Source organism: Sardina pilchardus, chromosome 14 (assembly GCF_963854185.1).
Source record: "Sardina pilchardus chromosome 14, fSarPil1.1, whole genome shotgun sequence".
Lineage (NCBI taxonomy): Eukaryota > Metazoa > Chordata > Actinopteri > Clupeiformes > Clupeidae > Sardina > Sardina pilchardus.
In genome coordinates, this window is record NC_085007.1 from 17,549,982 (window position 1) to 17,574,799 (window position 24,818).

Here is a 24,818-nt window from a genome sequence, read left to right on the forward strand (position 1 = left end):
GGACATACACTAATAAAACAACGTCACATAAATCTTGGTACTGAACAAAACCTATACTTCAAAATGATCGGGAGATTTACCAACTGCTGTCCAAGTGTCCAAGTTTCAGAGTTATCGTGGCACATTTTCCACTTGGCACTTGAATGATTACGGTAGTTACCACCACCACACCTGACTCCTAATGGAGAAGGGAGGCTTAGAAATGAGCGCCACGGGGCACTGAGAGCCAGAGATCACACGAGCTGTGGGTACCATGGCCTCAGCCCCTGGAAGCCTCAGCAGCTGTGGATGACAGCAATCAACCATTCATTACCGCGGTGACTAATCCAACAGCGTGACGAAACTCTGCCTTCCAATGGCATGACGGCCATGATGAGCCATGCTGGATCATCCCACTGGGATACTGGAGAAGATGTTATATCATCACCTCTCTTCCAACAAAAAAAAAAAAAAAAAAGAGAGAAAAAAAAGAAACAGGAATGCCCATGGGTTCAGTTTTACTAATGCTCACAAAATGTGAGCTGAATGTGCGCTGGGACTAGCGGATTTTTAGCTGTCAGTCAAATCAGTGTTGATGGGACTCTCATAGACAAATAAACCGCCAATCATGATGGGTGAGCCTCTTGGGGGGTGGGAATCACTGTCATTTACTTTGTGTGAGACTCATTTTCGCTCTTTGTTGGAGAGAATGTTTCATGCTCAGCCTGTGTTGACAGCTAAACAGCAGGGGATCCCTTACACCTAAGGAGGAGGGCTTTGGTGACAGCTAGAGTCTAACAACTCTTTTGAAAAAGCTCAAGTTTATGCATTGTGCTGTATTTTTGTGTGGTCTCATGACCACAAAATGATTGAAGGAGGGAATCAGCTGTACTGACTGAAACCAAACACTATCCAGAAGGCAACAACGCAACACAACTGACATTCAGTACAGGCAATCAAACAGTGACAGATACCCAATGCTTAAGGCTTGAGCTGCTTCATGCACTCCATCACATGCTCTTAAAGCCCTGAAACCCAGGAGCTTGAGTTTGTTGTGTCCTTGATGCCTGCAGATGACAGCAAGAGTCTCCATACTAGCACACTTGTCTTTGAACGTGTCTCTACCCATGTTCACATACATTTGTACATTTGGGTTGCTTAGCTTGCTTCTACAACAGGGTCAGAGTCCCTATCACTTTCTCCAGGCTTCCTGGCTGGACAGCTGAACTGCTCTCCGGGTATTGATTTAGACTGAGATTACCGAAGCCACTGATCACATTTCCATTTCAAGCCTGGACAATTGATCACGCAGCTCAAAAAGGGGAAGAGCTTTTAGTCCCGCTCCTGCAGACCTTGAATCAACTAATGCATGCGTACACATCTAAAGAAAATCAAATTAATACGCGCAAGTCTGACAAACACCTAGGATCGAGGAATCGAGATCAAATAGCTCGGGAATCACCAAACATCATCATAAATTCTAAGTAGGTCACAGAGAACAAAATGGAAACAGTGCTGAAGTATGAAGATATGGTTCATAATAGGCCGCCGGTTGCCCATTAATGATAATCATATTCATTTTCATTTCACAGGCTCCATTCACATCTACTCTGACAGCTAAACTCCACTGAAGCCAATCAGCCTTCAAGAGGTTGGGCTGGGGGGGAGTGAAATTGAATAATCCGTCTTTTCAAATGTGCTTAAATGAGTATCCAAAGTTGGAGTCACTTTACTAGACAGGGCCAGGCCTGCAATGTAGGTTTCATCACATCTGAATGTATGCTTGAACTTCAGTAATCTTCAAAGAGTAAAAGCTACTGTCCTCAGATCAGGGTCAAATTCATTTTCATGACCTGGCTAAGATTAAGGGCAGAGAGTAGTCAGCACCTTTCCAGTGGCACATAGACAGCCTACTAGAAAGAAGAGGGAAAAAAACGGTAAAGTTCAAAACAGTAGTTTATAGATGTACAGAAGCAAAGGAACAGAGTGCAAGAAAACCGAAGAAACCGGAGAGAGTTCTAAACAGAAAGAGAGAGAGATGTCGAAAAACTAGGCAATGCAGGAGGGCCGCAGTGAGACTCTGGCAGCACTCCAGACATTATGATTCTCGCAGCAGCTCTCAAAGTCACAGTGGAGAGCGGTGAGTAGGCAGATAGCATTACCAGGATAGTCTTTCTCTGTAGCCGGGGGATGGAGGGGAATCAATTAGCCTGTAGCAGACCCTGACCTTCAAATGGAGACCGGCCCAGGAGGAGGAAGTCTCCCTCCACCGCAGCGTTTTTGTTTGAGGAAATACAGCATTATCAGCTATCGATTCCTGACATGTTAATATGACTGCAAATGCATCATTACAGAGAACTCGCAAGGACTCTACATCTCTCCCAACCCACTAGCGTGTATCCGTCCTCCCTATCTTAAGCTTAGCAAAGCTTAATTACAAAGGGCTCGTGTAGTTTAGATGAAAAACCGGCAGAGTAACAGCTTTATTTAAGGTGGGCTGTGTAACTGTCAACTGTAGTTTCAAAAGGGTGGGGTGTGTGTGTGTGGAGGGCAGGCGCTTGTCACTTGCACACACCCCGGCAGGTAAGCCCGTGATACCGCTAAAGCTTAGTCACAGCTACTTGCTCAATGCTTGACAGGACACAACACGTCTACTCTCAGGCAGGCTGCTCATCGTCATCCAAAAGTATTCCCTGGCTTTTTTTTTCTTCGTCACTTTCTTTACGTCCCGACGGTGCAAAGAATCTCTAAAAGCCGTAAAGCAGAGATATAAATCATTCAAAGGTTTTAATACCTGAATACTTTCTGTTAGCCAGCATTTCTCTAAAAAGCCTGCAGATATTCTGAGTACTCTCCCAGGGAAATAATTCGATTACTTGCCTGATTTCACTCTAAAGAGCCTACAAGATAACTGTTTCCTTACTTTGACGTAATAGGAAAAAGTACCCTTCATCACTAACTGCTTGCTATGGTCCCACAAATAAAGGGGTATACCAATATACAAAAACTGCGAACAAATCGCAACATTGAGAACAAGACGGAGAACAAAGGCCCCATTGCATGGGCACAGGTCTGCCAACAGATGAAGAAGCACAGTACTTACGTGATAGGTTTGGAATTGGAATTTCATTTGATTCCACAGTGGTTTGAGGAAAAGGAGTAGAACTTTTATTCGTTCCAGTCTTAGGTGTGACGTGGTTGTCCGAGTTTATAGTTTGTGTTGAGCGGATCGTAACCGTTGAAGTTGGGGTGTAAGGGGTCACTCGTGGAGTGGGGGGGTCAAAGGGTCCTTCTGTGGACCTACCCTCCACGATAACCTCGGGCCTCCCAGACGTAGAGTTTGTCTCAGGGAACAAGGACGTGGGAAGCGTGGAAGGCGATACGGGAAGCCCCAACGTGGGGTCGGCACTGATGATCGGATCTTGCCCGATGCGGTCCGGGCCCAGGTGGGTGTTCGGCTCGTACTCGAAGATTTTGTCCACAAAGACCCACTTGAGGCCGGCGGTGCAGAGCGCCAGGCTGAGCAGGCAGGCGATGATGGGCAGGATGCAGATCTTCTCGGAGTGCAGGCAGCTGCGCACCTGCTCCGCCTCTAGACACACGCAGCAGGCGCCGGCCAGAGCCGCCAGTCCCAAGGCCCCTCGCTCGGCGTCCCCGTCTCCGTCCGCGTCCCCTTCGCCGGCATCGTCTCCGCTCTCGTCCTCCGCCACCTCCTCAGCCTCCGCTTCCGTTTCCGGAACTTCCTCGGGGACGGCGCTCGGGACCTCAGCGGAGGTGGTTGGCGACACGACCAGCCCGGCGGAAGAGTTCTCCACTCCCTCGGTCATCCTCTTTCTCTGCCCACCCCCTCAAACTCTTTCTCCCTCTCCCCACTCCCCCCTCTCTATCTTTCCTTTCTCGTTTCCCTCTCTCTCTCTCTCTCCTTCAGCCCGGTGTGCCTCTCTCCAGTGCTAGCGATGGTTCAGACAGTGCCGGGAACTCTGGGATGCCTGAGCTCTAGCTCACAGCACTCCCCTGCTGCAGTGGGCAGTGGCGGAGCTCGTAAAGTGGGTTTCCATTATCAGATCACACAGCAGGGGCGGGACAAGAGAGCCGCAGCTCAGCCTCAGTCAGCCGTAAGGGGGGTAAACCTTGTTAACCGGTGTCTGCGAAGTGAGCAGCAGGACCCTCAGTCAGTTCACAAGGCAAAAAGAAACAGGTTTTTCTTCTTTTTTTTTTGGTCTTCGTCTGCCTGCTTGTGAGGTCTGGTCAAGACATTCCACACCCTCAGAAACGCCCCAAAGCGTTAACAAACAAAAGTCACACGCACACATACACCAAAGTCTATGAAAATAAGTGCATCAGTACCAGAAGGATGTAAAACGAGAAGGAGTCCCCAAAGCGTAGCTTGTAATTGTTCTTATTCTTTTTCTCCTGTTTCCTCTAGGTTTCCAGCATGTTTTTCCTCTCTTCTTCAGAGGGGTCCCGGAACAGGAGTGTCCATGTGCTCACCTGTGAGCTGACTGACTGCAGTGGTGCGGTAAGTGGTGGTGGTGGTGGTGGTTTGAGGAGGCGCTGGCTGCGGCAGCTGGTGCCGGAGTGACATGCTGTCATGCTCGGGTGGCGGCGTGCGGAGCCGGAATTACCCAGGAGCAGCAGGTGCCTGTCCTCCTCCTCCTCCTCTTCTTCTTCCTCCTCCTCGCCTCAGAGCCGAGAGCGGGCAGCGTGGGGGAGCAGCCGACCGGGTAGCGGAGGTGAGGAAGCGTGCATGCACGCACACGCACACACAACACAACACAAACACGGAAGGATGGGCACGGGATGAAAGGATACTCCCACTGTATCTTTGCTCACAACCCCTCCTTTTCCCCCTTCTTCCTGATTCTCTCTCTCTCTCTCTCTCCCTCTCTCGCTCTGTGTTTCTCTCTTTTTCTTCTTCCTCTTCTCCCTCTTGTTCTCCTCTTGTTCTTTCTCTCTCTCTTTCTTCCACCTTTCACTCTTCCTCTCTGTATTTCTGCTGTCTCTCTCACTCTTTCAGTTTCAGTCTCTCTCTCTCTCTCTCTCACTCCCTGGTATGTCACTCCCTCTCCCAGGCTGCTCCCACTCTGAAACACAAAGCGTACGAGCCAGGCAAGTCCGTACTTGATCCAATTAAGCGGAGAGGCAACGAATCAAAGGCAGGCAGACAGACGGTCTATGGCTTGCCCTCATATTCTCTCTCTTTCCCTCTCTCGCTGTCTTTCTCTCTCTGTCCCTCTCTCTCTCTCTCCTGCTCACTCTCTTCCTGCTCTTGCTCAAGCCATTGATTATGTTAATATATGTTCTTTTGTCAGGGGACGGTGCTTCACCAGTCACCATGACATGTGATACATCCCCTGAGAAACGCCATTATTGTTTTATCACGGTTGAGCACCACTCAAGATTTTTACCTTAATTAGCCCCTCCAATGAAAAGAAAATACAAAAAAAAAAACACAAAAAAACAAATGCGTAATAAAAACACGTCAATGTAAACGCCCTGTAAACGTCTTGAAAAAAAGCAGCGGTTGTCAAATCAAATCATCTCATACTTTATAATTACACTATACATGATTAAAGGAGAGTAAATACATTTGAGCCCTCTTTGGTTCCGCGTGGCTTGGCAGATTACGGCTTGGTTCTGTATATACTATGTCTGTCCCCCTTCAGTTTCATAATCATATTTGGTCTCACACAGCACGGTAGCGCTGACTCAGGGGATGAAGGGACCGTTAAAGCTTGTCCGGAAGCGCAATCGACTGGACATAAATATTGGATGAGGAGCAGGCTCCTTGAGGTGCCTCCACATCCAGGCAGGAGCAAAATCCCAGTTTCCAGCTGCACTCTCTCTCCCTCTCTCTGGCCATCACGAGCGCTCATTAGGAGGTAATAACTATAAAGTTATTCTTTACATGCTGTAGCCCAAGGTGGTGATGGCGTGATTTAATTAAAAGCCTGCTTCTTTATACATCAAATAATTAAATAGCTTAACTAGAACAAAAGCGCTCACCATGAAATCACTCAGTGAGATGTGTTGAAGTGTCATCAGTATCTGGCTATACCCGGTCAGTACATAATACCCGTTTATCTTGGATAAGTATGCACTAATACGTAGGAAGATGATCCATTACATAGCTGTCATGGTACAATATTCATTACATAACAGGGAACCATAAAAGGTTAAAGCCACCTTTAGAAATTGTATGAAGTCTCGACTCACTTTAATCCTGGAATTCTGAATTAATTCATTCAGTCATTACTTCACTTGCACCAACCAAGCTGGTTTTGAAATTTTTTTGAGTATCAAACGAAGGCAAAGTAAAGTGGGGTGTAAAGAAATCCTACACAAAATATGGCATCATTAAAGAATGCTTGTAGATTTATTTGAAGTGAAATCTCAACGGCATATGCCTCAGGCTGCAGCCTACTGTACAAGCCTACAGTAGCAACGCAAAACACGCCACGATAAACTGTCTAGAGGGAGATGGGAAAATCACATAGAAATGGGATGTCTGTTTATCCTAGCACAGGGGTGGCCAACCCCTCCCTTCCAACACACACACCCATTCATACACACACACACACACACACACACACACACACACACACACACACACACACACACACACACACACACACACACACACACATGCCCTTCCCTGGCCTCAAAACCTCGTCTTCAACTAGTTGCTCCTGAGCTACAGGAGCCGGATTAACACAGCCTCACACAATCCACACTTGCATGGCTGGCTTTCAGCTCAATCGCCTCTCCTGTGGTTGTGAGGGTGGCAGATAGACCGGCAGAAATCCCCCTGTGAGCTGTTAAGCTCCCCCCCCCCCCACACCCTCCCAGGCGCTAATAGGCTGCTGTCTAAGAGGTTGCTTTAAAAAGGGCGGAGCAGGGTTTAAAGGTCGGGTCAATGGCGGCAGCCTGTAAACACATGAAGGGTCCCTTTCCAATCTGAATGACCGGCCGCAGAGGCTTCCTGATTATTGTATCAGTATTGATGTCGGTCTCCTTCCTGGATTTTACGCTGCGCTGTGTGAGAAACTGTGTTTGTGCTAAACAGATTACTCGTCAAACATGATGCTTTCAGTGGTTTTGTAATTGCTCTATGGAATTGACCATTCATGCACAAATTCTCAAGGATGAAATATTAATTGTATTTCCAATGTAGTAAATAATGTAATCATACATACAATTCATATCAGAGGAAACCACTGTTCTTCACTTTATACAGTAGCACATTTGAGAGTAATAGTGTGCACCTTGGCAATAGTGGCATCCTGACTGCATTTTAACCTTCCAACTAATTGTGGTCTAAAAAAACAGCTAATGACAAACTCTTACGTTTACAATTACATCTGAGTTTGACAGTAATCCGCAGTGCCAGGTATATCATCAATGTTATGCATGTTCCGCATGAATTGGGGAAACAGAATGAAGACTAATAGCGGAAGCCATACAGTAGGGTGGATTAATTAATTGCCGTGGTTCAAATTACAGTAAAACCACTCAAGGTCAGTGGCTTAGCCACAAAGGAGAGACTGCCAACTGTGCCGCCAGTGAAGCTCAAGACATCAGATTTGCTGTGCAAATAAAGCCCAAGAAAACCGACTGCTACTGTACATTTTATGGGAAACTACAGTATGCACTTACAGAAATGTAGAATGGCTCTGAATAAGATTAAAGAATACTGTAGTGTGGTTTGGGACTATGGTATTTAAAAGGCCACATTCCATAAATATTTCTCTCTGGACAGCTACATCAAAGATGCTGTTGTGTCCTGTTCAAGGAATACGTAGAAAATAGAAAACGGAAGTCTTTGGCAGTGGTAATTACATGGCCAGCTAAAAGGGACTAAATTAATTTCCTCTTTCTGCCGTTTACAGGAAGTTTGATGAATTATTTAAGGCAAATAAGAGAGACTGTGGGACCTGACCTAGAAAAATCCCAGTGCAGAGGGTTTTTTTTTTTAACTAACAGAGTGCAGAGCGAAAGACAAAAAAAAAAAAAAAAAGAAAAGCTGGTTGCCTGGTGGCGCGCAGAAGGTTACGCGTGCATTAGGAGATGAGAGGCGGGTCTTGCCAAAAACTGTGAGGCATAACTTTTATTAACAAACATCGCGGCAGGGCCTCGGAGTCAGGCTCGAATTCAATAATGCAGCCTTGTCTGCTGACGCAGGGAGAATGAGGGAGCTTTTAGAGAAATAGGAGTTTGCACGCTTTCCACCCTGGTTCTGAGCACAATATCATTGGCGGGCCGGGACGAGACGAGACGAGACGAGACAGGATTGAATGGGGAGAGTGGGGAGAGATGGGCTCACGTTCATCAGAGCCTGTCAAGTGATTCACGGTGAATTATGGCTACAGATGGGTTGTAAAGTATAGGATGCTTTGAATGTCTGTGACCATACAACCACACCATCACCCCCACACCCACACTACTTTTGCATATATTTTACTCCAATAACACTATATTTTCCAACTCTTGCAAGAATTACACAGGTATCTGAGTAGAACACGATATACTACTATACTATTAGTATACAGCTTTGTATACATTGCACTACTATAGTGGTTTCACACAATAAAAGCTAATAAAATGGAATCGGTTTTGCAAAAAATGAAACCTAAGTGCAAGGCTTTAATGGTGACTCAGAGAAAGACAGAACAGTGACACCGGTGAGGGGGCAGAATTAAGTGTGTGTGTGTGTGTGTGTGTGTGTGTCTGTGTGTGTGTTAGTGCCCTCTTCCTACCTCTCCCTCCCCCTCTCCAACCGCCCCCTGCGACCCCCCACCACCACCCGCCAGGCTGGTGCCTCCGGCTAAGACTCATTCATCTCGTGCAGAAGACCTCTGCGAGGCCGACTGACATGCGCAATCTGCAGCGTCCCAGTTGTGCCTGTAATGGAGCTCGGGGCAGGAAGTCAGTCATTCAGTTGAGGAGAGAGAAAGAGAGAGAGAGAGACAGAGAGAGAAAGAGAAAGAGAGAGAGAGAGAGAGAGAGAGAAAGGAAGAAAGAGAGAGAGAGAGAGAGAGAGAGAGACAGAGAGAGAGAGAGAAAGAAGAGAGAGAGACCCATTATCATTAATGCTCACTACACACTGTCTCATTCTTTACCGAGGCCCTTGAGGACCACCGCAGGAAGAAGGGGGGTGGGGTGGGGGCGGGGGCGTGGTGGTGGTGGTGGGGGGGGGGAGGATTGCAGGGTTCAGCACTGCTTCATCGGACAGCTCCTGCATGATGCAGTACTGCGTCAGGGAACCCGCCTGGCTGGCTTTGAGGAGTGAAAATAACGACTGAATTTTCACCATGATATCATGGCTGGTAATGTCAACCTTTAGCACCAGCGGGTGCTCAGCACAAAAGGTTAGTTAGACTAGTTACTTAGACTAAGCTTTCAGACTTGAGGAACCAGTCTTGGAGAAGAAGAAGAAGTCAACTTATCAACGCGGTTTTCTTTCACAGCAACAAACTCTTGTTGTTTTCAGTGGTGTTGGGAGACATTTGATTTGTCTCATTCACACCAGCAAACCAATTACAGCATTACAGAGAGAAACCACGGGAGAGCAATAACAAAACAAGACTTGAAATAGTGGCACGAACTTCTTTGCGCACAGCCGGGGAGACCACTTTTCTTTTTGACAGCCAAACAAGCAAACTTCAAGGGGAAAACGGCAAAAAGTCTCTAAATGACTGTGTTGTCCTGCAGACACAGTCTTCATCTATAAACATCAGAACCCAGATTAAAACAGCCTATGATGGTGACAGTGAGAGTACCAGTTTAATGCGAATAAAGGATTTAAATGACAAAACGACCAGAATAACAATGCATTATGTAAGACAAAAACAACAAACAAATCATTGTAGCTTGAATATGTAAAGACTTGTCATTGTTAATCACATTTATAGCCACATCATCCATGGGCAGATTCATAGGCAAATACTGCTGCATTGTATCGCATAAGACAAATACAAAATGTTCATCTGCACCTCATAATTCCTCATAAATAAATCAGTCTTAAGCCTTTTATGACAGTGTTTAATGAATTTAACTTTCCTGAGATAGTGCTTGTAGCAACCTTGTGCCTTCCAGGAAAAGCCATGAGATCCTTAAAGAAATCCAAAAAGACTCGCAGTCGCAGCCTGAGCTCAAGTAAACAAGCACAAAACAGCAACTTCATGGATTTCGATGTCTTTGCAACTGCACTCTTCTTCCCTGTCTGAGAATGGCCTTCAGGTGCAACTCCACCATTATCTTGCTGGCTGTTCTGGTATTAATTATGTAGTGTCGGAAGGACAACGTGTTCTCTCTTAGTGCTCAACCCAGAGTGGCAACCAGTCGGAAGGAAGTGGCGTGACTGTGAATTTACTCCCTACTTTGCCCCTGCTGCCCACCCTCCCTGTGCAGTTTCAACACATACACATGCCCTCGAGCTGTGCTGGTTAAAAAAAAGGATCAATTCCAGTGGCACAGGAATTAAGTCCACAGCTTGCACGGACACTAAGGACTGCAATCATATAAACAGCCTGGAAAGACCATTAAATTACTGCTAGATCCTGACTTGTTGCCATCCCTAATCTGCTTCGTGCCTCAAAAACTTCAAAATATCAAAAGATTATGTAACGGGCCCTACAGCGACTGGGCCTGTGATACTTGTGGCCATTCTCTAGAGGTGAAAAGAGAGAAGTAACTGCATTCACATCACTTCAGGGAGAACACCAGGCCTGCCTTTGTCATTTTTGTCATTGGAAGAAATGATCTCTCATAAAAAAAAGCACAAAACAGATGTCATATTTCCTCTTCAGAGTATTGTGCAATAGCTACATATCTGAAATCATCTCCAGAAGGTGGATATGAACAGAAACACACACAGAAACATTCTCAGCAAAACTTATGGCAGCCTCACAAATGGGACAATAAAGCTAACATCTCAGCAGGGACAACAAAAAAAAAACGTGTTTTTATCTTTTCTTAAAGCAAAAGATAAAAAACAATGTAAAGGGGGTTGGCTTGGCTTTTTTTGTGCCTTTTTTTATTTTGACACTTCAAGGCTGCATCAAGGCATCTGCATAAGCCTATTGTGGTAATTGAAGCCTAGATACTGGTGCACACAGCGGTGTTGGCAGCGAGCACAACCCATCCACTGTGGAAGCGGAGCCTGTAGCGCATTAAATGAGAGAGAGAGAGCGAAAGCGTGGGGATGAGCGTGAATAATGGAGAGCTGCTGGACACCATGGCTCACTAGCGCACAAGAAGAAAAAAGTAAAAAAAAAAAAAAGAAGAAGAAATAGGAAGAAAAAAAAAATGAGCACACAATGCCGGTGGGATTTCAGACTTCAAAAAGCATTACTGTGAACAGTGAATATTCCAAGGCACTGATGTGGAAATGGATCAAAAACAAGACGCCAAACACACTTTACTGGACTGGTTTGTGCTGTGCTAACTAAGGTCTATTAATTGCAACAGTTTCTTCGGGCTTCTCCACTAACATAACTGGATAGAAGTTCAGTGACACAAAACATAAGCAAGGGCAGTCAAAACAACAAAATGTTATGCTGACATTACGTGACCCTCCATTAAAATCAAAACTACTAGAGGATGACTGCCAACCTCCAAAAGTAGATTTGCGCAACTTTTTAAAACATCTGCAGTTTGATATAAGTTTATTAAGCCTCTGTGTGTTACTCACAAAAAAAAGTGTTACCAGGGATGGTAATGATTTATTTTTTAAAGTCAACTATTTAAGCTGTCAAAAATGGGACATGACAGTAACACAAGAAACACAATGCCCCTAACGACTCCCATGGACCAGCTGTGCTTGGATCCGTGTTTCTACCTACCAGCAGAAAGCCTCGCTTGTCTAGACATTTTATTAATACTGCATGTTCTACTTGAAACAAAACCCAAGTAGATAACAGCTTACAAAAACAGTATGACATTTGTATGGTATTTAATTAACGGCATTAGCTCCCCAAATGCCACAGACATTACATCTTGACGTTGCCTTGCAGACGGAGCTGTCCGGAGAGACATATTACACCGCTGTGCAGCTGGACCTGTGCTAACTCAAGGCACAGGAGCAGTCTACTGTCCGCAATCCTGAGCCATTACTTTTTGTCTGGTGTTACGACCAACAGCCCCATGAGTGGCTCGGGCGACCCTGACTAATCACGCTTTGAGTATTAAGACATGACTTTTGGGTGAGCTCATTCCTTCAAATCTGCTTTTTACCAAGAGGTATACGTGTGAGCTATGACCCTGCTTTTCGTGACCCTCCCCGACGTGAATAGATACATCACATCGTGCAAGGATGCAATGGTACAGAACCAGCCAACAGACCTTTTCATGGAAATGAAACTACAGTGACTGGGCATGGCATGGAGTACAGTATCTGCAACAGATACTGTCAAAACGGCGAGCATAAAAATGAAAGCCAGTGAAGGCATTAATCACTGTAGGTGACTATAGAGGTCAGAGTCTGTTAAGGAACATAACTAAAAACTCAGCCTCATCAATTCTCCCCCTCCGCGAAAAGACTAATGCAGATCATTATGTGTTTGCAAAAAAAGGGAGAAATGACCTCCTCTGGATGGGCCAAATGAAATGCTGTGATGAATACAGAGGACATCTTAGGAAGGGTTAATGACTTCTTGGGGTTTCAAGTTGCCAGAAATGGCTTCTTACATAGTTAACCTAGAGAGGAAACGACTCAGACACAGGACCACAAATCAATAGTATCTTGAAGCGAGTCATGTATTCATTTTGAGCGGAGGACTATCCTGCCAGAGAAGGAAATGGGGAGGGGGTGGCATATTTATTTTGTTAGCAAATTAACCTGTCTTTTGGAAACCAATCCCTGCATCTCTGTTTCATATCAAATTGGCATTCCCAGAAAGAACATAGAGCCTAACCTTTCTTCAGTGATGGTCAGTAACGCGTTAGAAGTAACGCGTTACTGTAATCCAATTACTTTTTTCAAGTAACGAGTAAAGTAAGGGATTACAATGGCAAAATCAGTAATTAGATTAATGTTACTTTAGGCTGCGTTACTGCGTTACTAAACTGCGATTTTAATTGCTTTGTGAGACTGCCTGGTGACAATCAGTATAATGTACAACGCATTGCGAGAGATGTAAACAACAGACGAGACAACAGAGTGCAGGAGAGAGCATGACCATGCTGCATTTAATAGCCTACGTGAGTTGGGGTTTTCCTAAACTTTTCCCATAGTTCGGGACTTGGACTTCTTTTGCATATCTTTACTTCACTTTTATTGTTCTTTCTACTTTCATTTCATTGGATGACTTATGCTTTCACTCTGGACTGATGCTTCAACTCAAATGTCTTTTCAAATTCGAAATTGGGGTCGTTGACGTTCAAACTTGTTTTCGGTGGACATAATTAAGTTTGTACCGTCGGAGTCTTTGCGAGACAATGAGCAAAATGTCCGTAAATAATAGAGCCTGTATCATCTGCGTTCTCTGTAGTCGCTTTCAGACATAACCCCTGCGGTAGCCTATGAGGTTTGCCAGACGGAGGTCCGACTCTTCGGTTAATTATAGGCTACAGAATCTATGTATGTTTGAGTGAGGGGTGAGCCGCTGTCGCAGGACTTACTGTTTTTATTTTACCACCGACAGCGCGCCCGTTCCGAATATTGTTGCAACAATGCAGCATGTATTCTGTTACATCCGCAGCATCGATGAAAGATTGGAGCGTGACATGCAGGTTAACTGCGCAACGTTTAATTGAAACTCAGCAGTGACGCTCGTTGTTCATTTCACATAATCTGAACGAATTCACGTTCTTTATTTACAAATGTGTTGCATGCAGTTCATAGTTAACAGAACTCGTTTATGCACAACACTGCATTTGATGCTATTTTATATGATGGAATATGCAGAAAGAATAAAATTAGGCTGAAAGGTGTATTGCTTTATAGCATATTCAGGTTGTGTAGCCTAGTTAGTGTGTTTTTGAAAAGTAACTAAGTAAAGTAATTGTAAAGTAACTAATTACTTTTGGGAAAAAGTAATCAGTAAAGTAACGGGATTACTTTCTTGGACAAGTAATCGGTAATCAGTAACTAATTACTTTTTCCAAGTAACTTGACCAACACTGCCTTTCTTACATGGGAATGTTGTAGGGATATATAGTCGAGTAGAGCATAAAAATGAAAAGGAAAAAAAAAACTATTGTATGAACATTTTGACATGATCATGAACATGATCATCTGAGACTGTTAGAATTTGTTAAACCTGGATCTAGTTAAAGGAATCGGTGTGCACTGCAGCAATGTGCACGACCATTTTATACTGCAGTTCCTCTTCTGTTACAATAACAAGGGAGGTAAAAGCCCAAATTGCTCTCACAAACTTGTTTACTCCCATAACAAAACCCCTCCATCTCCATTTCTCTCTCTCTCTCTCTCTCTCTCTCTCTCTGACATACACACACACACACACACTACTACCCCCTCCTTGCACAAGCCCACACATCCACGCCCACAACCTCTGGGGAAACATAAATGCAGTATCTTGTGCCACACCTCAAGGTTATCCATAGTCACGATTGCAACCTATGGGATTTTGGCCTCATAGTGCCATCTCAGTAGGCAATTCCATTACTGCTCCATGCTGCACGGAGATCATCACTCATGGTGCCAAAAGTGCCCTCACTGCACAGCATGGCTCCTTGAACCTGTGCGTCTGAATATACCCAGCCAGGTAACAGCGCCATGAAGGTGAGGATGAAAAGGTGACACATAAAACTGTAACCTTGTGCTAAAAATAAGCAGGTCTATGTGTAACTCAAATGGCTGAGCTTCCAAGTGTTTATATTCCCCCCCGTTTAGTTGCCATAGAATTTTGCATCAGCACGGCAGAATTCTGATGGCTTCTTTCAGTGGTAACACAATAGCATTAAAATGCTTATTCACTTCCCAAATCCCAAAATATTCCTCCTCCATAATCACAACAGTTAATCATGCGGAATGTATAACATGTAAAGAAAAGCATGCATCAGAAATAGAAAATTTAATAGAATGAATATGACAATAGGACCTAGTTATTGTTGAACTGCTATTTAAACCAGAAGGATAAAAACACTGCTGTCCTTCAGAACACCAAAAGCCCAACAACAAGAAAACAAAACCCCGTCGGCAATGTTTTTACACACTCCTTGCTAAATGGCAAATATCTTGGAACAATCCTGGCAGAAAAATCTGCCCAACACATCTCTCTCTCTCTCTCTCTGTCTCTCTCTCCGTCTCTCTCTCTCTCTCTCTCTCTCTCTGTCTCTCTCAGTCTTCCACCTTGTAACCTTTCAATCGTACCTGTGACAGCAGACCCAGAGCTTTAATGCCTACACAGTCTGGCCACTGTCAATCCAAAGGAGACGGAGACGGAGGAGGAGGCAGACGAGGGGAGGGAGCTGGCTACACTGATCAGCATTCACAGCTTGGCCGGGGCTCGGCTTGTCCTTCCCATGCTAAATGCCGGAGGGAGGAGTAGGATGAAATGGCGCTTTTCTCCTGGCAGCCAGTCAGAGAAGTACTACTCGCTAATTGAAAAAAGTGATTAAGTGGCCAGATTAAATAGGCCTGAATACTGATCACTCTTGCAATGCTGCAAAATTGCAACAAGAGGGACTGAAGGAACAGGGCCCAGAAAGAGAACCCATTTACCTGTCCTGTGATATTAATGGTCCGTGGAGGTTTTTAACTGTCTGACTGAGGTTGATGGATATCAGATTTTTGGAAAGACTCTTAAGGCTGCAGACACTCAGACGCAAATGAAGTGTACTGACCGGTGCCATATGGTCATGACAAAAATATCTTGGATAAATGCCCTTCGTGACATAAAAAATGTCTATCTGGGTACAAGTACAAGCTATATGACACGGTGCAGTTTAGCTTACCGAGGTATACTCCAAACTCATAAATGCGCTACGTGTAATAAATGTAATGTCTAAATTCCTCTCAAATAATCGGTATTTCATTCCCAATATCAGCAGTGTTTTAAGATCCATTGAACACTGAGACTTACCTTTGTCTGTAAATCCAAGCATGACAAACAAGGAAACTTAACCTAGATTTTAGTTTTACGAGACTATGTCTTGGCTTTTGCAAAATAAAAATGTCTCAGACCTGGCATTGTTATCATGCAGAAAATTGCCAAACTGGGAATTGTTTTTCCTGACAGTCATAGACTCAAACTCTGTCCAAAAGACATGTCACCAGCACTGTGGGAATGGCAAAACATAACATAACCGGTGCCTAAGTTGCTGATTCCGATGCAGCAACAGTTTGGCCAATGTTTGACATGAGAGAGTGATGATATGGCAATAGGTTTGAACAGCTGCTTTAGGCCTTTACCTTTGATGACTGTCAGATTTCCGGTGGCGCTGGTTTTCCCAAGGTTATTGACAGCTTCGCATGTGTAAGTGGCTGTGTCTGATTCTGTGGGTTTTTTGAACTGAAGCTCTGAAATCCTCCCACTGGAAACACAAACAGTAAGGGGACATAGGACACTGAGAAAACCCTACAGTCCATTCCAAGACACAACACAAAATATTTGTTTAAAAACATCTAATTAGATATGCATTGTGGCTTTCAGTATCTTATCAAACATTGTGGCTTTCATCTTTATCAAACATATTTGTTCCGGTATAACTTTGTTACTCTAGTATAACAAACATTAAGTTTCCACAGATTTTGGTGCTATCTTTTTGATCTGAATCAAACAGACTCAGTAACTTCTGTCTGGTTTTGATGGCAAGGGATCAAAAAATATATTCTGCCCACACAGACTGACAGGGGAGTGAAGGGGAAGGTGTCCAGTGCCTTAAGGTATGCTCGAGATAGTGGTGGGTGTGAGGGCAAATAACATTAGCACAGTCCCAGCATGCCGATGGTGTAACCTATTAACTTATGACTCACTTCCCAATAGAATGTGGGAGAGTGCTGTGTTCTAACCTCCGAGCCTGAAAACTCTACACAGGTCGGTGTAGGCCTCTGCTGTTAGTATGGATACACGACTGGAAGAGATGGAGTTAGCATTCATACAGAAGAGAGGACAGGACTTACCCTTTCTTTTTTTTAATCTTTGTATTTCTGGGTTTGTTTTTGCTAGTTATCTCAATCCCGTCTCGGTACCACTTGAATTTGGGCAGCGGGTTTCCAGCTTCGATCTCACAAGAGATGGCTGTTCTTTTGCCCACATCAACAGTCTTACTTCTCATCTTCTTCAGTTTGGGCTCAGCTGGAAAAGAAAGAGAAACATTAAGACATTAAGGAACATTAAGACAACCTGGTCCATAATAACGACACTGCCCATGTCAAACCTGAGAAAGCATGCAAATATTGCACCCTTGCACAAGATTGCACCCTTTCCCCCCATTTAGCTTTTCTCAGAAATTCCTTTGAAGTATCCGGTCCTTGTCAAAGTGTAACCATGGCTCATGATCGAGATTAGCTTGACACAGAGAGAGAACACAAGAGGTAACAGTTCAAGCTTTTTTTTCCGTTTTCTTAAGCAAAACGCATGAACTGTAGATATTCTCCATGCCAACAGCTTGAGCTAGAGCTTTTTGTCTGAGTGCTCTCTGTTGTGCAACCCACTATGCCACACAATCCTTTCAGCAAATATCAAACATTCTGCAATCCCATGAGAACAATGAATCCCCTTACCCCTTTTCAAAAACAGTCCCTGAAAGCTAAAAAAGGCCTCAACATGGACTCAAATTACAGAGGAAAACAAAAGAGTAATCCACCTATCACCATAAAACATGACCCAGGCATACTTTCAAGACATAATCGTTAGACAAGATGCGCTATCAGTGAATAGGAAAAAAAAAAGACATCCTGCTCAAGATCCAGACATCACAAATAACACACTGTCTTTATAGATATTGCATATTTCACATTCTCTCAGCAAAGTTAAACTTACAGGGCCAAGAGGCCTCCTCACAAACAAACCATCTTCAAAGCCTGTGTATTCCCTGAGGCACTTTGCCAGGAGGGATCTACAATTGCCTCTGACAACCCATGAATATGATCTGCATCCAATTGCTGTACTAGTTTCATATACAGTCACGGAAAACTGTCAATTAATAAACTTGGAAGAAGTAAAAGAACCATCTACCTCAAATGGGATCTGTGCAAACTGGTGACACAGTGACAGCACTCTCATGCAATATGAATGGGAGGCTGGTTTCTAGGGTTTTTTGCTCTTGAATGGAAAGCCCTGTGCCCTACTTTCAAAGATAAATGGTGCTTAATCTCATGAGAAAACGGATACTCAAAATCATGGGAAAAAAAACTTGTTCTTAGGTGTGGACCAACCACATACACTAGCCACAGCATGTTGTCATAAGTTGCCATACACGTTCATGAAAACAGGCACTTCAGCACAACAGCAGATCATAGTGGTTTGTAAAGGTATCCTCTATTCAGAGTGTTACTGATATTGCATATAGCATTATTAACTTCAGCTCGTACCATCACACCCATAGACTAGACATATACAGAATATCTATGATCACACCGGTGTGACAAGAATGTTGGAAACGGAACATTCTAAGGAATTCCTGGGTTCATTCGACATTGAATTTTAGAAACTTACAATGAATTCAACATGGAATTTTAGAACCTTACAATTTGTTGTGGAACAGAATCTTCTGCTATAATGTAATGTTAAAAACTCCCCTGCTGAGAGGTTAAGTATGCATCAGTTGAAGTCCTGTAGAAACAGCTGAAGAGAATGACAGAATCACTCTGAGTTTAGTTATGGAAACTGGCTTTTGGCCAACAAAGCTCATGGATATACATCTGCAACTAACTTCATTCACAGACACCAGAACATGAATAAGTGAAAATGTAACACCATATATCAGCAGTGTGCTTTGCAGAAGAATACATGACCGCACACAGCCCAAAACCAAGAGTTGCTCAACATGATACACAAACCGCGAGAGCGAAGGACCACTCCCAGTACAGACCCGGGAGTGGTCCTTACTCAAGTGCTCGCAGCTGCCTTTGATAACATCGTCCTAACAATGCCCCTACTTCACTTGCCCACAACAGTTAACATGTTTTAATAAGAAGGCAGCGGAAGAATCTGTAAAATGTTGATTCAAACGGGGCTGTGTAACAAGACACCAGTGCTTGGCGCTGGAACACGGTTTTGGTCAGGCAGCTGTTGATGAGACCAGTTCTTTGGAATTATTGGCGGGAAGAGATGTTCAAGCCACCCACAGGCAAGCTGCACTGCTGCGAGCCGTACTGACACACTGGATAGCTTTCGACTGAAACTCTCCTGCCGGCAGAGGGATCCTCCTGGGAGGACCCCATTGGGTGTTTGTGTCTACATGTCTGTGTGTGTTTGTGTGTGTGTCTCTCTCTGTCTCTCTGTCTCTCTATCTTTGTGTGTGTGTGTCTGTGTGTTTCTTTGTATCTGTGTGTGTGTGTGTGTGTGTGTGTGTGTGTGTGTGTGTGTGTGTGTGTGTGTGTGTGTGTGTGTGTGTGTGTGTGTGTGTGTGTGTGTGTGTGTGTGTCTCTCTCTGCTACAAAAACTACAAAAATATAATCATACAATATTCTCCAGGATAATCCTTAATGTGTATATTTACAATGCAAAAACGAAATGTCCTGCCCTTGATCAGTGTGTCTCAGATGGAGTGTGTCTATAATTCAGATAGTCAGCCATATAAACATCAGTCTGCATGTACAGTAGGCTGCCATTGACTTAAAAAACGGATACCTAAAAATCAGCTAACCCTTCCATGCATGCCCCCTCCAAACAGGCTATTGTACATATTGGTTTCTGATAAGAATGGCCATACTTATAGGGTTGTCTCATATAACACACATAGCTATATGAACCCGCAAATCATATCCATTGCAAACATCACCACTTTCCAAAACCAGCCCTGGTATCATTTCAGAGATGTCACCAACTTTTCTTACCCTCTAATCAGACAGTAATTTTCTTTGGGCCAGGCCTACAGTTACCTGAGAATTGTGCAATCTCACAACATTTGAGTTGGCAATAGTTCAAAGAATGACTAGGGTTTCCCCATCACATTAAGCAGCTTTTGTATTCATGGTTCTTATTGTGAATAGATAGAGGATCAGACAACAAAACCCTTAGTCACAGCTATTACTTTCACTCTCAGTACACGGCACAATTCTGCCCAACCCAAACTGGAACGCTTTCTTGAATGAAACCGATCTGATAAGAACGCCTTGGAGAGTGATATGAGCACAATAGCACAAATTGGTCATGGTCTGACCACAATAACGAGGAAACATCTCAGGTATGTCACTCAGTAGGTCTGACAGGACCCCAGACATGACAGATTCCAGAAGCAAAAGGGCCTCTGGAACATTAGAATAAACAATGGGGACTTGAAAAAGTCTCGACTGTTGCCTGAGGAAGTGCCAGTGAAAGAATTATTGTAAAAGTCTGATGCCAATTCATTTTGAGTGCTCAATTAATTTTTGACAAAGAAATCTAATTTTAGAAAGGCTGGGAAGTCAATATTTCTCTTGTGTAACTTCTCTGAGCTCTATAGTCGCAATTAAGGTCTAACAGCACAGGTTGACTTATTTTTCAGACAGATCTTGTCATATTTATTATATCCTTGTTATGTTCACCGGTGACTTAATTACATGAAGCTGTACTGAATCACACATATGTTTTCACTGAAATTTACATTAAACCAAAACAGCAGCGAAGTTATTGTCCCCTGGGTCATACGGTAATGTAGCATGAAGTGGACTGAGAGCATCCATTTTCCATTAATACCCCCCCCCACCCACCCCCCTCAAAACGAACCGTGTGGCCATAAAAGCGTTTCTATTGCAAGGGGGGATAACTTCATTTGCGGCCAGTTCCTTTGTTTTCTCAGTGCCGTTACTGCGTCGGGCCCAAGCCCCCGTTCCAGCTGCTTCCCTATGTCATGGAGAAGCTCCCTTTGGGGGAGTCCGACGCGTTTTTCAGACCGCAAATTTACACGGATCAGAGCCCACATTCCGAGCCATGCAGCTCGGCTAAGTGAGGAATTCCATGATCTAATACTGAGCCCAGACAGAGTATAGGGGCTCTGTACATCTCCAAACGCCCCCTCCAAGGACTATTGTGACTCGCTAGGTTACTGATAGCTCTTCCTGATGTTTCCACGAAGGGCTCCTCTTGATATCGTAATTGGTGAGGGGCCAGTGGGAACTTGGAAGTGTGTGTGGTGTGTGTGTGTGTGTGTGTGTGTGTGTGTGTGTGTGTGCAGGCTAAATGGGGGTGGGCGGTAGGTACCATGGCTATCTCTAAGCTCTGGTGCCATTTCAGTGTCTGACACGTGATTAATAGCTTAACGAGTTTTCAGAGCACTCATTAGGTATAGATAATATACATTTGTCCTAAGAAACTGCTGAAATTGTTTGGCTACACTCTGGAATGATCTCTTCACCAATAGCAATGAAGACAGATTGAAGACAACTGGATCTACATGTACTGTACTGTATGGTGTTTTGAGTAAATGTGACCATACATAGAAGGAAATAGTGTCACTGATCCACCTTGGACCCTGAGTGATATTTTGCAGTGACATTCCATGCCTGATCTTGTAGCTGAACACTGTGCTCAACAGCACAAATTATGGTGAGTAAAACAAAGACATTATTGCTATTGACATTATTGAGTTATGGGAAATTAAGATATATAGAAAAGAGACACAAATGTATGCCACAAATGGTTTATAACAACTGACTAAAGCTATAAAGAAAGTTACCCTTCTTGCTCAAGTATGACAGCTTGAGTCCTATGCCAAAATATTAGGTCTACCTTATTATATCAAATTAATGCATCAGTTTAATGTGGTCTAATTTCCCAAAAGTTAATGGACGTCTGTGACTCTTATCAGTACTGAAATAAACCTGTCTGTGTGAAAGCTGCCAAAGACCATAACACATTTGCTACCAAAGCACCACATGTTCATTCTAACAAATGTTCAGTCACAAGACAGAAAATGCATACCTAAATGTTGCCACTCCTTTGACAAGAAACAATTTCAGACTTGAATTCAGGCCTGGTTTACTGCATATGACATGTCTGACAGTCTGCCTAATAGGGAAAAAAAACGAACCTGAAAAAATATGAACATGCACTATTCATGGTGTATCCTTTTATCTTAGCTTCAAGTTTTATACGTTGGTCAGGGTAAAGAGCTCGACATCACTTAGCCAACATGCTTGACAGAATGCACGCGCACTAACTAACGTCACAGCTGTCACAGAGGTAGCCAGAGTGGTGTGGCCACGTTTTTAACTTGTTGTCTAGATCAAAACTGTATAAGTCGCCCCAAAGTATTTTCTACTGCATTTCAGTAGGCTACTATTAAAGTTGGAGTATTTCATAGCCACTCAGTAATTTCACTCCCCACACCGGGCGTCACAGGTGCAACTTTAGTGGCCAGGTAGCCTACAGACACATCACATTGAACAGGACTCTTCGTGCGCAATGTCTTCCCGTTCCAGAACGCGTCTTTCACTGTCAATCAATCAATAAAATTGTGTCACTATAGCAGATTAATCTAATGACGAGAGTAGGCTACTACTTTTCACTGCAAAATGGTTCAGCCCGGTAGACGTCATGTCTGATTGTAAACTTAAAGTTTGAAAGAAAGTTGGCGTGGCTAATAATTGAACACCTGCCCTAATCGTCGGAGCATTGATCAGTAACGTGAAGCCGTGTGTCCTTGAACGCATAAACTGAAACGACAGTTATACATTTTTTTGCCAACGAGTAAAGGTGTTGCACCTTTCGTCTACAGCAAATTATTTAAAAGCCATACCTGTTGGAGAGTTATCCTGTTTAATTTGGTCCTTCTTGCCGTTTTCGTTTCCATTTTTCCTATCTTTTTTACCCTTCTTATCTGACATTGTAACTGTTTAATTAAGGCGTTAAAAACTGGTCAACTTCAATATCCTCGTCGTACTTTCCTCGCTTTAAGATCAACCTGCCTCTTGTCTGGGGTTCGCACTTAACTTTGTCAGAAGGTGCAGTCACTCCAGCGAACTGTTGAATACTTGTGACCATGCAGGAGGACGCGTGTGTTTTACAAGATTGGGAGGAGTCTGCTCAAGAGATTGACCGTTTATCTAAACATGCATCACTATATCCGAGTGGTTCTTCAGTGTAGCTAAATCTGTAACAAAACGATTTAAAAAAAAAAAAAAGTCTAAGGGTGAGTAAAAGTTCAGTTAATAACCAGTTACAATTACCCTCCCAAGAGTTCCAGGTTGCTTTAAGTCTTGTGTAGGTTATCACAGAACCAGTGGGGCCTATGAATGAAACATGGCACAGTATTGTGTACAGTATGCTGATCATTCCCTCAAAGACAAAAACTGATTAGGCTATAGATAGGCAGGTGAACATACATGGAAAGGAGACAGTACACTACACACAACTACTCACAAAGTATTCACAGTTTAGATGTCACAACCACTTCCGGATATGTTCAGTTACCAAAAGTTACCAAAAGTTACTGAAGGACAAGGTAATACATGTTGAATGACTTCACCTCTAGGACAAAATATAATTAATGAGTGAATAATGAACAGTTCTACAAACATACAGTATACTGGGTTATATTATTATTTTCTACATTCTGATGTTAACGGTAAAGCTAATCTCATTGTGAGCTAAATCTATGGTAGTTTCAGTCTAAATTTGTACAACCAAATATATTTCTGTTATTATTTATGTGCATGAGAAGGAAACTTTCTAAAAGACAGGTTTGATTCCAATTCTCACTATTGTGAAGCATTGTGCAAGCTGTTGAGTCATACAGTATCTTCTTGTACACCAATGAATGCATGAAAGGAAGTTTGACGTCAGGAGTCAGGACTACTACTAGACCAGGCCTGTCCTAAGGAGGAAGCGTTAACATCGATAACATCTACTCAGTGTCCCTGTGGGATTGACAAATGAAGCTCAAATATGTAAATTAGTGTACATTTCGTCTGGAACGTTTTGTTAACACAGAAGATGTTTCCTGATTGTAGTTGTAGTCTCAAACACTCAAACATAATGCACTCCGGTACATTCTTCCATAAAAAGGGGATTATTTATTGCATTTGTATTTCTTATAGGGCCCTTCCCACAGAGCCATTCTATGTGATGCACTCAAGAATTTTACTGTACACCATACCTTGCCATACCATACCCTAGTTAAACAAAGTCTTAAATATACCCACTTGTAGCATGTCTCTACAGAACTGTGCTGTTTCACAAAGCTGTCCAACTGATCATCCTCAGTGACATGACAACCACATCATAGCACAAATCATGTTATGTTTTGTTACGTGTTGCTTGCTGAATTGTACTTCTCTGATAGGCTACCTAAATCTTGCCATCTCTTCAAGTGGTGACACGTTCCAGAAAAAAAAAGGTAATCCTTGAGAAAGGCTGTTCCTTCTTTAATCTGGCAGTTTCGTTACGTGGGCGTGTTGAACCAAAGACATGGGTAATTACTTGCACTTCCAGATAGCCTATGCTTTGGGGTACCTCCTGGCAAGGCCCCTCCTCTTGTGTCACATACAGAGAAATATACCTTTCCCCGAAATAGAATAAGAATACAGAATGGACTGTGGAATGTGCAGGACACAAAAGAGAAGGGAGCGTGCTAACACAGTATTGTGGTGGCACGGAATCGTCTGAAGCATGTACAAACTGAATCCCATGGCCAATTCGTAATGCATTCCACCCACGGAAGATCCCTGTATGATATTGAATAGAACACAGGAGTGTCATCTGGACATACAGATAGCAAAGTTCATC

The 24,818-nt window shown here is 43.5% G+C and overlaps 1 protein-coding gene across 9 annotated transcripts in view; it reads right to left on the reverse strand.

Moving 5' to 3' along the window:
* Positions 1-23,045, reverse strand: part of nrg1 (neuregulin 1) — a 56,732-nt gene extending 33,687 nt beyond the window's left edge. For 4 of the 9 annotated variants that reach the window (XM_062554254.1, XM_062554251.1, XM_062554253.1 and 1 more), the window contains exon 1: positions 3,083-3,807. In XM_062554254.1, coding sequence (XP_062410238.1) covers positions 3,083-3,806 — 724 coding nt within the window. In that variant the 5' untranslated portion in view covers position 3,807. Of the gene's footprint in view, positions 1-3,082; positions 3,808-16,357; positions 16,480-17,068; positions 17,244-22,830 lie in introns of those variants that run through there. The other 5 variants (XM_062554257.1, XM_062554255.1, XM_062554256.1 and 2 more) reach the window with 3 other exon arrangements.
* Between the last annotated feature and the right edge of the window lie 1,773 nt (positions 23,046-24,818).